The sequence below is a fragment of the Microcaecilia unicolor genome, chromosome 3, assembly GCF_901765095.1.
Source record: "Microcaecilia unicolor chromosome 3, aMicUni1.1, whole genome shotgun sequence".
Lineage (NCBI taxonomy): Eukaryota > Metazoa > Chordata > Amphibia > Gymnophiona > Siphonopidae > Microcaecilia > Microcaecilia unicolor.
This window is the reverse complement of record NC_044033.1, coordinates 418,387,784-418,403,843: the sequence shown is the minus strand read 5'-3', so window position 1 is coordinate 418,403,843 and position 16,060 is coordinate 418,387,784. Positions and strand designations below refer to the sequence as shown.

Below are 16,060 nucleotides of genomic sequence, written 5' to 3'. Positions count from 1 at the left end.
TGCAGGAATCTGCATGGCTTAGGACCATTGATTGTATTAGGTTTCGAAAAGTTTCTCTCGGGAAGAAAGGTTTTAATCTTTTCAGTTTCCACATTGAATAGAACATTTTCTTTATTACGGAGTTTACTTGGTTCTCGAGGGTAAGGTTGCGGTCGATTGTGACACTGAGTATTTTTAGGCTGTCTGAGATAGAGAGGGTGTGTCCTGGAGTGTTTATGGTTGTGAGTTTGTACTGGTTAAGTTGAGATGAGAGGATGATGCAGTGTGCTTTTTCAGTGTTCAGTTTCAGTTTGAATGAATTTGCCCAAGAGTCCATGTTCAGGCCGTCACTGATTTCATTGGTTATTTCTGCTAAGTTATGTCTGACGGGGATGTATATTGTAACGTCATCTGCATAGATGAAGGGGTTGAGGCCTCGATTGGATAGGGACTTTGCCAGTGGGATCATCATTATGTTGAAGAGTATTAGTGATAGTGGTGATCCTTGAGGTACTCCGCAGGCTGCTTTCCACGGTGGTGAGATGTTTGAGTTTGATTTTACTTGGTATGTTCTGGTGGTTAGGAAACCCTTGATCCAGTTAAATACATTTCCATCAATCCCAAAGTGGTTAAGGAGTCTTATTAGTATACTAGGAAAAAATGCCCGTTTCAGAACGCAATGAAACGGGCGCTAGCAAGGGGCCCCCTCCCTCCGTCCCTCCGAGGTACTTGCCTTGTTTGCCACAGTTTCTGTTTCGGCCCTCGAGTGTCATAGCTCCGCCCTCGACGTCATGATGTTTTGACGCGAGGGCGGTGCAGACACTCCAGGGCACACCGGATATCTCGGGCACCTCAACTTCCGTGGAGGCTTCAGAACGTTGGGGTTGCCTTTTATATAGAGAGATTGTGGTTTACCATGTCGAATGCGCTCGACATGTCGAATTGGAGGAGAAATATGCTTTTACCTGTGGCTATTTCCTGCTTGATTTTGGCCAGGAGTGTGACCAGGACAGTTTCAGTGCTATAGTGGGGGCAGAATCCTGATTGAGAGTCATGTAGTAATCAGAACGTGTCCATATATTCCGTAATCTGTTTGGTCACCAAGCTTTCCATCAGTTTGACTACTAATGGGATAGATGCAACTGGGCGGTAACTGGTGAGATACTTTGTGTTTTTCTTAGTGTCTTTTGGTATTGGGGTGAGTAGGATGTTGCCATATTCCTCGGGGAAGAGACCTTGTTGTAGCATGAAGTTTAGGTGAGATGTGAGGTCTGCTATGAAACGACCGGGGGCAGATTTGAGTAGGTGACTGGGGCATATATCAAGTTTGCAATGGGTGTTGGCAAACCTATGAATCGATTGTGTAACTGATTCAGTGGGAGGGGGGTAAATGTTGACCAGATACGGTCAGCTTGGTATCCATCAGGGATTAGGTCCAGGTCACTAAGTAGTTTTCGATGTCGGTGTTGTGCTGAGGAAGTGTATTGCATAATTTTATTATTTTTTCGCTAAAGTAGTTTATCACCACAACCAACACAGATATCCCAGATATCAAAGACCTGAAGAAACTATTTCAACTTGATATCACAGATATCAAAGACCTGAAGAAACTATTTCAACTTGTAAATAAATTACTAGACACCACCCCTATCACCACAACCAACACAGATATCCCATCCACAGACAAGCTTGCTAAGTAGTTAGTAGGGGATGTAAGTAGGGGGTGAGAGAAGGGAGAAGATACCAAATCATGGGCAGATGAGGGTGAGATTCCAACAGGGATGAAGGTGGGTGAGGAGAGGGGATAAATAATTTTACTGGCCACTATGGTTATGACTCATGGATAAGATGACCCTGTTTTTATGATGGCACTGTAAGATCAACATTTCTCAATACATGAGTATATACAGTAGATATATAGATACGGATATTTGGATACAGCCTGCAAATTAAGCCTTGAGATATGGAGTTGGATTCTAAACCTCAAAGAGAGTTTGGACGACAGACTGGCTATACCTACTGTCATTTCACGAATCAATTTCCAGAAAGTAATGGGATATAAAAATTATTCTACATTAGATCACCTCTATTCTGAGGATTTACAGTAAAAAAAAAAAAAGGGCCATGATACAAAATCTTCCAAATTAATAAATCATTCTAGGCATGTCACCCCCTCACACCAGTAAAGAACTTCCTCTACTACTCCAAGCCATTATCCCTCCAGAAATGCCGTCGGAACAATTAGATCTTAACCAAACTGCAGCCAGTCTTTGCATCCCCTAAACACATCAGCAGACCATTTCAGAGGACTGGTGCCATAATCGAGAACATGTTTGATCATATGCATTCCAGCCTACCCTCTTTCACCCTGGAGGAAGTCCTTTCTTGCCAATCTAAGAAACTGTACAGTAACATGCTTCTCTATGTGTGTCTTAATACTTTGGTGCAGTCTCATTTATTACCTTGAAGATAAGCATGACATCTTCCAATTGCAGATCACACTGTGAGCTGTCAAATCTCTATAACTCATTTCTGATGTGAGTTCTTTTGGTGTTGTGAGCATCGTTAAGGCTCCCTGAAGCAGGAGTTGAAAGGGTGCCTTGTTGGCCCTTTGCCACTTTTGAAGCCATTGGAACCAAAGGCGCTAAAGGAAAGCTAAGTGACAAGTATTCATTTTCTTTGTACATACTGAGTGATTTTTATGGACACCAGTACTTTTTTAGTTGAGCACTGTGGCAGAATATATGTTGGGACTTGGTATGGACACAAAACGACAGTAAACCAGTGATGCAGCATTTTTAATATACCCCCCTGTTATCAGGTATACATCTCCAGCCCTGTGGCATTCCAGTACATGCTTAGAAATAAAACAAAAGTTGCTGGATGCAGTTGGTTGCTGGTTATCAGAAATACTAAAGGTATCCCATCCCATAAGGTTCACTGATATCACCATCCTCTTTAAGGTTGTGATGTCATCTTTGAGTAGAATATTGAATAAAAGGGGATTTAAATCTTTTAGTTATGCAGATGATGTCATGATATATATTCCATTTGATAATGATATTTCTGGAGTATCAGATGTAATCAGACAAGAGCTGGATCTGATGGAACAATGGGCACTGGCTTCTACATTGAAGTTAAATAGGAAAAAAAAACAACATAACTAGCACTTTCAGTTCAATCTCATATGATGCAAGTTAAATATCCACTAAAATCTTTGATGAAAATATTAGGAGTTAATTTGACCAACATTTGATTCCCAGGTCTACACAGTGACATTTAGGATCTTTAAGACCCTATATAAATTGAAAAGAATTAGATTTTATTTCTCTAATAATATTTTTCATTTCCTGGTTCAAACTCTACTGCTATCTCTGCTTGACTACTGCAATGCAATATATGTAGGATGCAAAGAACTGGTAATATAATTAAGAAACTGCAGACTGCACAGAACACTGTGGCAAGATTGATTTTTAAGGTCTCATCCTACAAAAGAGCATCTTCATTATTGTATAGACTGCATTGGTTACCTATAAAGGCAAGATCCATTTTTAAATTATGTACTTTTATCTATCAGATTTTATATGGTTTAGAACCTCAGTATATGCAAATATGGTGGAGCTTTATATCTGCAATGCGATCATAGGAGTCAGGGATTGTTTGATTCTCCATTTTCCTATTTGCAAGAAAAAAGTTTATAAATCGGCACATGCATCAAGGTTTATGTACCTGGGAACCATATGGTGAAATTCTCTCCCAAAGGATATAAGGGGCATGAATGATTCTATGTTTTTCGCAAAATGTTAAAAATGTTTCTTTTAAAGAAAGTTTTACTTATGGATAATCCATAATGAAGTCTAGGTCTTATTGATGATTCATTTTATTTTGTTACTATTTACCTTTGTGATGATTCTAAATATGTATTATTATGCTGATGTAAGCCACATTGAAGTGACATTGTGTTGGGTAACATGGGATATAAATGTAATTAATGAAATGAAATTTAATATCCAATATTCAGTAACTAACATTTATAACACCACAAAAACATTTTTGATTGTCACCTTTCCCACTGTTACATTATAGAGGAATATTAGTACTTTGCTTGTCTTAAATGTTTTTTCCTCTTTACAGTATTTTGATTTTTGAATACAAAGATTGCAGAATTGGGGGATATATGATCCCTTGCTGTGGACCACCTAAAATTTGAGCTTCTTATATATTGCGCTAGCTGCAACTGTCCTACCATTTTGTGGATGCCCATCCTTGATAGAACTAATGCCTGTGAACATATGGACAGATGTCCATGTCGCAGCTCTACTAATCTACTTCACAAAGGATAACCTCGAGTAAGTTATCAACACAGCTATGACTCAGACATTATGAGCCTCGACACGATCCTAATGAACTAGGTCTGCTTTTGCATAAGTGAAGAAGATACAGTCTGCTACCAACTGGGCAGTACACAGGCTTGGTGGAGACAAAGAAAAAAAAAGTTGGGAGGACTTTGTAAGGTTTTTGTCTACTTCAAGTAAAAGGCTAGAGCTCATCTGACAATCTGACGTATGTAAGACAGAAAAATACAGCAAAGAAAATGTTCCACTCAATGTGGAAACTTAAAAGAATAAAATCTTTCTTCCCAAGGGAAATATTCCACAGCCTGGTACAATCAATGGTACTAAGCCACCTAGATTACTGCAATGCCATCTATGCAGGATGCAAAGAACAAATCATTAAAAAAAACTCCAAACTGCCCAAAACACAGCAGCCAGACTCATATTTGGAAAAACGAAATACGAAAGCGCCAAACCCCTGAGAGAAAAACTACACTGGCTACCACTAAAAGAACGAATTGCGTTCAAAGTTTGCACCCTAGTCCACAAAATCGTTCATGGTGAAGCCCCAATCTATAGGTCAGACCTCATAGACCTGCCAACTAGGAACAGAAAAATCAGCACGCACATTCTTGAATCTCCACTACGCCAGCTGCAAAAGACTTAAATATAAATCCACATATGCATCCAGCTTCTCCTACATAAGCGCGCAACTATGGAACGCCCTACCAACGGCCATAAAAACATTGTAGAACTAATCAACACTGAATTCCTTAAATTGGTTACTTTATTCATATTGTCATCTTATTCTTTGCATATCTTGTAATGTATTAATTATTTCTAATTCTCATGAATTCCAATTACCTTAATCGAAATAATACTCTGTTCTTATTTCGCAATGACGACTGTCATGGCAGCATAATGTAAGCCACATTGAGCCTGCAAACAGGTGGGAAAATGTGGGCTACAAATGCAGCAAATAAATAAATAAATCGCAAGACATAACAATCTTCCGAAAACTACTGAAAACCACCTTGTTCAAGAAGGCATACCATAATGATACATCCCAAATACTTGACAATTAGACTCTACATCAGACTGACAACCTTCATCGCTACCACTAGTCACGCAATATGCACTACCACTATATTCCTCATGCCGGAATGAACTTTCTATAGTTGATTATCTAACTTACTAGTAAAAAATGCCCCGTTTCAGAAAGCAATGAAACGGGAGCTAGCAAGGGTTTCCTGTAGTGTTTGTTTGAAGTGTCGTTCGCTGGTATGGGAGGCCTGGTCCCCGCCCCCAGCGCCTACCTGCACCTTGATGGGCACTCGCAGCGAGTCGTTGGCCATTTTCCGGCCCCAGCGCCTTCCTGCACGTTGATGGGCACTCACGAGTCCTTGGCCATTTTCGCGCGTTCGCCGGTATGGGAGCTCTGGTCCCTGCCCCTAGCGCCTACCTGCACCTTGATGGGGAGTTGGAGCGATTTTCACATGTTCAACGGTATTGGAGCCGTGCTGGCTGGCCCCAGCGCATACCTCCACCTGGATGGCCACTCGCAGCGAGTCATTGGTGATGAGCGAGTCATTGAGCATTTTCGGGCATTGGACGATATCGGAGCTGTGTTCCCCGGCCCCAGCATTTAGCACCACCTTGATGACTGCCTCTTTGGTGATGGTGTGGCCGCATTTCACGCACCTCGGGGAGATCTCCGCCCTCGTTCGTCATCACGTTGTGAAGCGAGGGTGGGGCACACAGTAATGGGCCAAAACGGATATCTCAGGCGCCTCACACTTCCGGTTGAGTCTTCATTTAGAGCGTTGGGATTGCGAATTATGTCCGGAAGGGGCATGGCTGAGGGCGGGTCCATGAGTGACAGTGAGTGGTGCGTGAGTGTTGCTGACAGCCTAGTCTTCAGTGTTTCCCTCCCACAGAGTGAGCTTCAGAATGTTCCAGGTGAGAATTATTTATATAGATTTTATAATTCACTCTACTATGCAGGAACTTCAATGCTTTACCACTTTGTATTCTACCTTACTATTTATGCGCCTTAATGCAATACCACTTGTAATTCTCTTTCCGGAAATGGCGATCGCCATTACGGCGTACTGTAAGCCACATTGAGCCTGCAAATTGGTGGGAAAATGTGGGATACAAATGCAACAAATAAGATCAAGGGCAGGTGACCTAAGGAGAAATGCTTAAAGAATGACTGACTGTTTAAGGTACAAATCTACCACCATCGTAGGTAAGAACTTTGGATAAGTACATAAGCATTGCCATACCGGGAAAGACCAAAGGTCCATCACACCCAGCATCCTGTTTCCAACAGTGGCCAATCCAGGTCAAAAATATCTGGCAGAATCTCAAATTGTGGCAACACCCTATCCTACGAATCCCAGGACAAGTAGTTGCTTCCCATGTTTGTCTCAATAGCAGACTATGGACTTTTCCTCCAGGAACTTGTCCAAACCTTTTTTAAACCCAGATATGCTAACTGCTGTCACTACATCCTTCGGCAAAAAGTTCCAGAGCTTAACTAGTCGCTGAGTGAAAAAATATTTCCAACTATTTGTTTTAAAAGTATTTCCATGTAACTTCCTCGAGTGTCACCTAGTCTTTGTACTTTTGGAATGAGTAAAAAATCGATTTCTACTCGTTCTACACCACTCAGGATTTTGTACACGTCAATCATATCTCCCCTCATCCGTCTCTTTTCCAAGCTAAAGTGGCCCTAACCTCTTTAGCCTTTCCTCATACGAGAGGAGTTCCATCCCCTTTACCATTTTGGACTCTCTTCTTTGAACCTTTTCTAATTCCACTATATCTTTTTTCAGATATGGCGACCAGAACTGAATGCAATACTCAAGGTGCGGACGCATCATGGAAAGGGAAAAGAAAATGGGACTTGATATATTGCCTTTCTGAGGTTTTTGCAACTACCTTCAAAGCGGTTTACATATATTCGGGTACTTATTTTGTACCAGGGGCAATGGAGGGTTAAGTGACTTGCCCAGAGTCACAAGGAGCTGCAGTGGGAATCAAACTCAGTTCCCCAGGATCAAAGTCCACTGCACTAACCACTAGGCTACTCCTCCACAAAGGCATTATAGTCTTTTCAGTCTTATTCACTATTCCTTTCCTAATAATTCCTAGCATCCTATTTGCTTTTTTGGCTGCTGCCACAAACTGAGCAGAAGATTTCAGCGTATTATCTACAACAACACTTAGAGATCTTTTTCTTGAGTGCTGACCCCCAAGGTAGACCCTAGCATCAGTTAACTAGGATTCAGATTATTCTTTCCAATGTGCATCACCTTGCATTTGTCCACATTAAATTTCATCTGCCATTTGGATGCCCAGTCTTCCAATATCCTTAGGTCTTCCTGCAGTATTTCACAGTCTGCACGTGTTTTAACAATCTTGAATAGTTTTGTATCATCTGCAAATTTGATCACCTCACTCGTCGTTCTGATTTCTATATCATTTATAAATATGATAAATAGCACTGGTCCCAGTACAGATCCCTGCGCACTCCATTGTTCACCCTCCTCTATTGAGAGAAATGACCATTTAACCCTACCCTCTGTTGTCTGTCCATATTCCATGACTCTTTCATTTTCCCAGAAGTCTCTCATGAGGACCTTTATCAAAAGCTTTCTGAAAACGTAGATACACTATATCAACTGGCTCACCTTTATGCACATTTTTACTCACGCCTTCAAAGAAATGACGCAAACTGGTAAGGCAAGACTTCCCTCGGCTGAACCCAAGCTGACTCTGTTCCATTAAAACATGTTTGTCCACGTGTTCTGTAATTTTATTCTTTATAATAGTTTCCACTATTTTGCCCGGAACCGATGTCAGGCTTACTGGTCTATATTTCCTGGATCACCCCTACAACCCTTTTTAAAAATTGGCATCACATTGGCCACACTGCAATCTTTAGGTACTATGGACAATTTTAACGACAGGTTAGATATTACTAACAGCAGATCTGCAATTTGATTAAATTGTCCACCAGAGAAGAGCATGAGTTAACTCTAGGGAAATCTGGACAACATCCGCTAGATTCCCAGTTGTTTGAGACCACTGGGAAGCTAGGGTCCACTGGGCCTCTCTCACATAGAGACATGGTGCCAAACAGGTGGGATCTTTTACCTCATTTCAGGCAGGTGTGGATGGGAGAAGTCTGTCAATACTAGAAATGTATGGACATGGAGGTAGCCTCAAGTCTGACTCATCCCAAGCATCTAGTGTAGCTCCCTGGAGTTTGATGCCAATATAGACAGGTCGGTCTTACAAAAACAAAAGAACCTTTTCTTTTACTCTTCATGGCCACAGTTCTGTGTGCCATAGGTTAGTACTTATTACATTTAGAGTCTTTGTGATCTGAACTTAAGTACTGCAAGCACCAATTTTGAGAACTGGTGCTCAATATGGTCTCACCAAACTGCCCACATTTTTTGAAGGCACTGAGGACCACCTTCTAAGATATGCTGCCAAATAAGTGAGGCAAAAATCAAGCAATTCAATTGTAAAGAATCAAAAATATCCCAGTCAAACCACCTCAAGCACCAAAACTGTTGAAAAGTGGGAGACGTGGAAAAAGTAAACAAACTTAAAACAGTGCCTGAAAATCCTAACCAGGGGCATTAGAGGAAAATAATTTTGAGAGGCAATCCTGCATATAACAATTTAACTACTTGGAAACCACAATGAAGAGCAAGGGAGACACTATACAGGCCCTGCAGAAAAACAAGAGCTGAAGTGATATCGCAATGCAGAAACTGCAGCGCATGTGCAGTAGAAGCCAAATCTTTGGATTTTCAAAACATGAGTGTGTGTTCCCAAACCAAGCTCCATCAGATGACTTCAACCATTTCTGGAGGCTTACTTTCCTGCTCATCCTCAGATAAAAGCACTGATCACTACAGCCAGATATTCAGATATTTTAAGGTAAAATTAAACTATATACACAGAACCAAAGGAATGCATTATTGAACCTATATCAATATTAAAAGATCTTCAAAAAACAAACTGGCATACATACCACTGGATGGCAAAAAGGCTAGCATTAACTTAAAACACTCTTGAAGGCAATACCAAAGTAGGGAGGACTGAGATTCCCAAATTTGGGTATCTATAACATGCTTATCAACAGAAGTAAGGGACTGATCACAAGACTCATCAGTATATAAGCCTTTACTGTTTCAGAAACAAATTGTAAGCTCTTTACATTTGATGTATGTATCGCAATGACAATTTTTTCAAACCTGACTGCCCGCATCTGAGGTACCAAACTGAGTGTCACACAATAAAGGACAAAGAACAGGATGAAGAACCGATGCACACTAACTATGAAACAGACCTCAAGGTGAGACAGCCTGATCTTAAGGTAGCAAAACAGTGTGATAAGGCAATGGTGAGAGCTAGGAGGATGCTAGAATGCTACAGTGCATAAGGAGAGGCATAACAAACAAACAAAAAAAAAAAAAAAGTAGTGACAGTGTCTTATAGAGTTCATTGGTGAAGCTTCATCTGTAAAATGGTGTTCCATTCGGAAGATCTTACCTCAGAAAGGATTTAAATAGGCTACAAAAGGTAATCAAAAGAACGTCATGTCTGCATCAAAAGCTCCTAAGATGGGACTGAAGGACATAACTATCTATATCCTAGAGCAAAGGAGACACAGTGGAGAAGTGATATATATTTTTTTTATTTGTAAGAAGTCTTTAGCTTTCAATCTTAACAACATATTGTTGAGACAAACTGTCAACACATTATTACATGGATACCCAAACAAATAATATTACCATACGGTACAGTTTGCTACCACAACTTTGCATCCAAACTAAACCTTTATAAACTTCAATAACTTTAAGTTTTTCTTGCAGAGCATCCCCTGGAGATGTGATATTTGACAGAAAATAAAAATGCACAAACCAACCATCACCCAAAAAAAAAACAATGATAGGAAATATTAAATTCTGAGTAGAATGGAACCTCTAAACACTAAATCAGTTGTTTACTCTTTCAACGAGTAGAAAGGGCACAACACAGAGTTACTAAATAACACACATAAAACAAACTGGAAAAAATATTTTTCACTTTGAACACAACCTTCAGAATTTTTTTGCCAGAGGATGTGGTAAAGGCAGTTAGCATAGCTGAATTTAAAAGGCTGAATTATAAACCACTACACTTGAGGAAAGCCACTGCTTGTATCTGGAGTTAAAATTCAAAGTTAGTCAATCCTGTCAATAACAAAAAGATCAGATGTCTTAGAACAAATACCTCCACCAAAATATAATGGTTAGTTTTTTTTATATTATTATTTTATATTTTTGCTTGAAAAGAGAGTTCAGTATAGGCTGTGAATACAGCCAAGCATATCTTTCAGTGAGTCTAGCCGCTAGAAAAGCGGCTCACTTTTAAGCTCTATACATCATGCAGTACTCTCTTAATTCAAGCCTCCAATATTTTAGTGAAAAAAATTAATTAAATTGCGTAATATCCCACACCTATCTATAAATGCATTTTTAAGAACTATAATGTTATTTTGTTCCAAGACATTCAATACAAAAATCGACCCTCAAAAGAGAAGAAAAAAAATCCGGGGGCCGTCTATCTCCCGGAAATTCAAATTTGGTTTTCCTTCAAAAAACACAAACTAAATAAGATATAATAAGCACCAGAAAATATGAAAAAGGACAGGAGCAAGACTTAGCTTTCCAGTTTAGTTGCAATTTTCACTATCCATTCCTCTACGTCTGACAGAAATTTCTGTTTCAGGTCTTTGCTCAGGGATGCCAATGCCACCTTCAATTGGGTCTGTAGACTACTAATTCCTGAAACCCAGAGTTCACCGGGAAAAAAGTGCGTGGGGTACAACAAATGTCCCCCACGCCGGGCTCAGCTGAAGAGCAGAAGTTGGGTCGGAAATGAGTCTAACCACACTAAGTCCGAGTACCTCCTCCAGTGTTCTGAGTGCGCTTCTGGGGATAACCGAAGGCCAGCCTGACCAGCGAAACTGAGAAGTGCCTGGAGGTGTAGCACTAAGCCCCAGCACAAGATGGCGTCAGCTATGCCGTAACCACCCCTGAGCCCACCAAAATTACAGCGCAGTCTGCTCAAGTACAAACGGAGCACTGAGAAATAAAAACACATCTTTGCTCAGGGTCCCACAAGGCAAATAAAATTGAACAAACAGCTCCCAATGGTAAAAGAAGGAAATGACACTCACCTTGTAGGAACGCAGAAAACAGAGCCCAAAGGGAGGAAAATACCAACCGTTGTTGTGTCCAGCACAGAGCTGAAATCTCATTGTTTAATATATCTCTGCTACTTCTCTCTGCTCTTTTTTTTTTTTTTTTTTTTTTTTTTTTTTAAAGAGGCAGGAATGTTAGGGAGAAGCAGAAAATTAGAGCAAAGGAATGCCACCAAAGCCTGGAGGCAGGGAAGGGGTAGGGGAGGGACCTGGCACCACCAGGTGTACCTCTTACTGGCCCAACATGGCCACGAACCCCTAGCTCTAATAAACCTGAGGGAACAAGCTAGGAGCAAATCCCAATCCAGAGATCTGCACAGGATATGTCCCTCCACCTGCTGAGATAGAGAGAATACAATACTGAGATCAAGATGGCTGCACATGTCCACATATAATAAGACACTGAAGTTCTCTCTATCTTCACCTGCTGGTAGGGGGACATAACCCACTCATCTCTGGATTGATCTGTGGGATGCTATGGAACTGTTTTTTCTGTTTACATAGCAGTAAGAAAGATTCAGAGCACAAAAATGGTTTATTAAATAACTAGGAAAAAAGGCCCGTTTCTGACACAAATGAAACGGGCGCTAGCAAGGTTTTGCTTGGAGTGTGTGTGTTTTACAGAGTGTGTGTGAGAGTGAATGTGTGATAGAAAGAGTGAATGTGTGAGTGTGTGTGACAGAGAGAGTGAGACTGTGTGCGAGAGTGTGTGTGTGAGAATGAGAGTGTGTGCCAGGGGCCTCCCCTCCCTTCCTCCCGCCCAGTTTCAGGGTCACCCCCCTCTTCCCTCCCAGTGTTAGGGTCTGCCCGCCCCCTCCCTCCCAGTTCCAGGGTCGTTGCCCCCCCTCCCTCCCAGTTCCAGGGTCATTTCCCCCCCTCTCCCCCCCCCTCCAGCCACCCTGCGATGTTTAACTGCAAAATTAGGGAGCTGTGTAGTGTAATAAAACGCACCTGCAACGTTGTGAAGGTGACTCCGTGGCTTCACTGAAGTGAAGGGTTCGTAAGGTTCGTCAGATTCATCAGTCTGTCACCATCTCTCTCTGCCCCACCCTCGCGCCTCTGATAGGTCCGCCGCCCTCGATGTCATCACGTTTTGACGCAAGGGCAGGGCCGAGAGAGATGGTAACAGACTGATGAATCTGACGAACCTTACGAACTCTTCACTTCAGTGAAGCCACGGAGTCAGCTTCAGAACGTTGGAGATGCTTTTTATTATAGTAGAGATTGGAAAAAGACAAACCACTATGACATTGCCCCAGTTTATGCAGTAATTCTTGAGCATCAAAGTGGAAGAAGGAACAATAGTAAGTAATATGGTCCTGTGTCCATATTCAGATTTTTTGGGGTGACTAAACAGATAGGAAAAAAGAGCACAGATGAAGAATCATATGTATTGTTCTCTAGTTTATGTAAAACAACTGTTACAATCTGACACTGACCTGCTGCTGGGAGCTGTAGTCAAAAAGTCCCATGGCAGCACCTGAAGAATCCATTTGTACCTGATTTCCTGGGTAGTCAAACTGCAAAGAATCAAGACCAACTTGTTCCATCACATCAAGATTCTGAGCTTCAGGATTTGAAAATTCTTCTATCAGAGGCTTGCTGGACGTAGGGTTAGGAAGCTGTCCTAAGCCTTCTGTGCTGTTAGGGTTAGCACCCAGACGTTCAGCTACTTCTGTAGGGGAGGCTTGCCGGCTTCCAGGGGTACGACTACATAAGGGAAAAACATTTTTTTTAAACCACAGACCCTCCTGTCTTGACCATTAAGACAACCAAATTGTTGCAGTCAGAATGCTGTTAAAGAGATGCTATAACCTACACTGACTTGAATCGAAATGACAACTTGAATGAAAAAAGTTAGATTCAAAAGGAATTCAACTAGCTATGAAACTGAGCATATATTAAGGTTAATTGATGATCAGTCAACACAAAAAGCCAATATAAAGAAAGTCTTCCACAAATCTACTGTGTATCTATCTCAGAACTGTCTAATACATAGACTAAATGACAGAGCGTCATTTTTCTTTTACTTAACTACAAAACACATTGCATAATTTGAACTCATACATTCTCTCTATACATAAACCACATATACACTTCCTTAAAATTTAGAACTTACTTAAATTCTTTGCAGTCAGCATCCATTCCATTTGGTAAGCCTCGGCCATTTAATTTGCCAAGTTCATCTTCCACTTGCTTAAGATCTTGTTTTTTTTCCTCAAATGGAGCTTTTCCTTTTAGATCTTTCTCTGGCCCATCTGTCTCAGCAACTCTAGAGCCCTGAAGAATAGGGTAGATTTTGAAAATCATTAATTATATTATCACATCTCTATATATAAAAGGCACCACCAACGTTCTAAATGAAGCCTCCAGCCGGAAGTGTGAAGGGGGAGAGATATCCGGTTTCCCCATGAGTGTCTGCCCCACCCTCGCTCTCTCTGTAACACAAACAGTGAAGGAAAACACAGCAAAGCACGAAATCAAATCGCTCTCTCTGTAACTAGTATAAAATAATTTAAGAACCGTTATCCTCAACATTTTGTGCTACTGAGACAGGATAGTAGTAAGGAAAAGAAATAGTACTAAACTTAGGACAACACTAGTCACTGATTATATTTTACTGTTGTCCAAGTTATCATGCAATTTCAGTTTCTCAATGAGTACTATTCAGGATTTCAGCTTTCCTAGGCACTACAGTGTCACTACTAATTGGGTTTCTGCAAGGTACTTATGATCTGGATTGGCCACTGCTGAACAAATATACTGTTAAATGCAAATATGACTGTAGTCTACTCAAAATAAGTCAAACTTCAAAATGCGGTAGTAGACTAGTAAATACCTTGTATCAGTGGTGTGCTGGTAAATGTTTAACAACAGGCTCTCTCCCTGCTCCAGTTCTGCGGCCCCCTGTCCACCTCTGCGGCCCCCCCCCCCCAAACTGCAGAGCTTGCTATAGCCGGGGAGCGAGCCTGGGGGGGGGGGCGGCGGCAATGCATTACTCTCTCCAGGGAAAAAAAAATTAAATGCTCCCAGGTTCCAATCTAATTCATGTTTAATGTGGGATAAAATGCCATAATAAGTAAATAAATATAAACTTTTAACATTGAGAACCTGATTCTCATGACATGATGTCTGTTTTAGAAGCCCTTTACCAGGAAAAAAAAAATCTCTGCAGTATACCCAAAATGACACAAACCAAATTAGCATACAGACCAGGAATTAGAACAGACAGTCTTGCCAATTCTGAAAAACAACGTGTAATCAAAATCTCAGAACCTAACAAACAGATCCCTATTCAGACACTTGGCCTTGCAGTCATACATGCAGAACAGAGATAGCCCCTGTTCAAATTCTTCAAAAATTAACCTCAAATCCTAAGAAGCACAATACCAGAAAAACAGAAAGAAACACGTTGCTATATACTGCAAAACATGATAGATGTAAATTCTCAAAGTGGACATATTCCAAACACTAAAATGAAAATAATTTTTTCTACCTTTGTTGTCTGGTGACTTTGTTTTTCTCATCATGCTGGCCCAGTATCTGATTCTGCTGCTCTCTATCTGTTCCCTTGACTCCTTTTCCAGGGCTTCCTTTCCATTTATATCTTTTATTTCCTCCTTTCTTCTTCATTTCTGGTCCTCCGCAGACTTGACTGTCCAGTGGATCCAGCTTCTTCCTATTTTCTCCATCCATGTGCAGTTTTTCTCCTCTCTTCCTTTTCCCTCATCTCCTTCCTCTCTCTTCCCTCCAAGTCCAGCATTTCTTCTCTCTCCCTTCCCTCTCCTCCATCCATGTCCAGCATTTCTCCTTTCTCCCCTCCATTCATGTTCATCTCCTTCCTGTCTTCCTTCCAATCCATCCATGTCCAGCATTTCTTCTCTCTCTCCCTTCCCCTCCATCCATGTGCATCTCCTTCCTGTCTTCCTTCCCATCCATCCATGTCCAGAATTTCTCCAGCCCTCCCCTCCATCCATGTCCTGAAACTCTCCTCTCTACCCTGCCCTCCCCTCCATCCATCCATGTCCAGCAACCCTCCTCTCTCCCCTGCCCTCCCCTCCATCACCCATGTCCAGCAACCTTCCTGTTTCCCCTGCCCTCCCCTCCATCCACCGTCCAGCAACCCTCCTCTCTCCCCTGCGCTCCCCTCCATCCACCCATGTCCAGCAACTCTCTCCTCTCCCCTCCATCCATGTCCAGCAACTTTCCTCTCCCCTGCCCTCCCCTCCATCCACCCATGTCCAGCAACTGTCCTCTCCCCTGCCCTCCCCCTCCATCCACCCATGTCTCCCCTGCCCCCCTCTATCCATCCATACCCAGTGATTCTCTTCTCTCCCCTGCCCCCCTCCAGCCATCCATACCCAGCAATTCTATTCTCTCCCCTGCCCCCTCCAGCCATCCATACCCAGTGATTCTCTTCTCTCCCCTGCCCCCCTCCATTCACCCATGTCCAGCAACTGTCCTCTCCCCTGCC

The 16,060-nt window shown here is 41.7% G+C and overlaps 1 protein-coding gene across 11 annotated transcripts in view; it reads right to left on the bottom strand.

The window, feature by feature from the left end:
• The window catches only part of PUM2 (pumilio RNA binding family member 2), a 334,312-nt gene that overhangs the window by 214,345 nt on the left and 103,907 nt on the right, over positions 1 to 16,060 (bottom strand). For 10 of the 11 annotated variants that reach the window (XM_030198823.1, XM_030198814.1, XM_030198820.1 and 7 more), the window contains 2 exons: positions 13,706 to 13,866; positions 13,026 to 13,296 (listed from right to left, as the gene is read on the bottom strand). In XM_030198823.1, coding sequence (XP_030054683.1) covers positions 13,026 to 13,296; positions 13,706 to 13,866 — 432 coding nt within the window. The remainder of the gene's footprint in view (positions 1 to 13,025; positions 13,297 to 13,705; positions 13,867 to 16,060) is intronic. The other variant, XM_030198819.1, reaches the window with a different exon arrangement.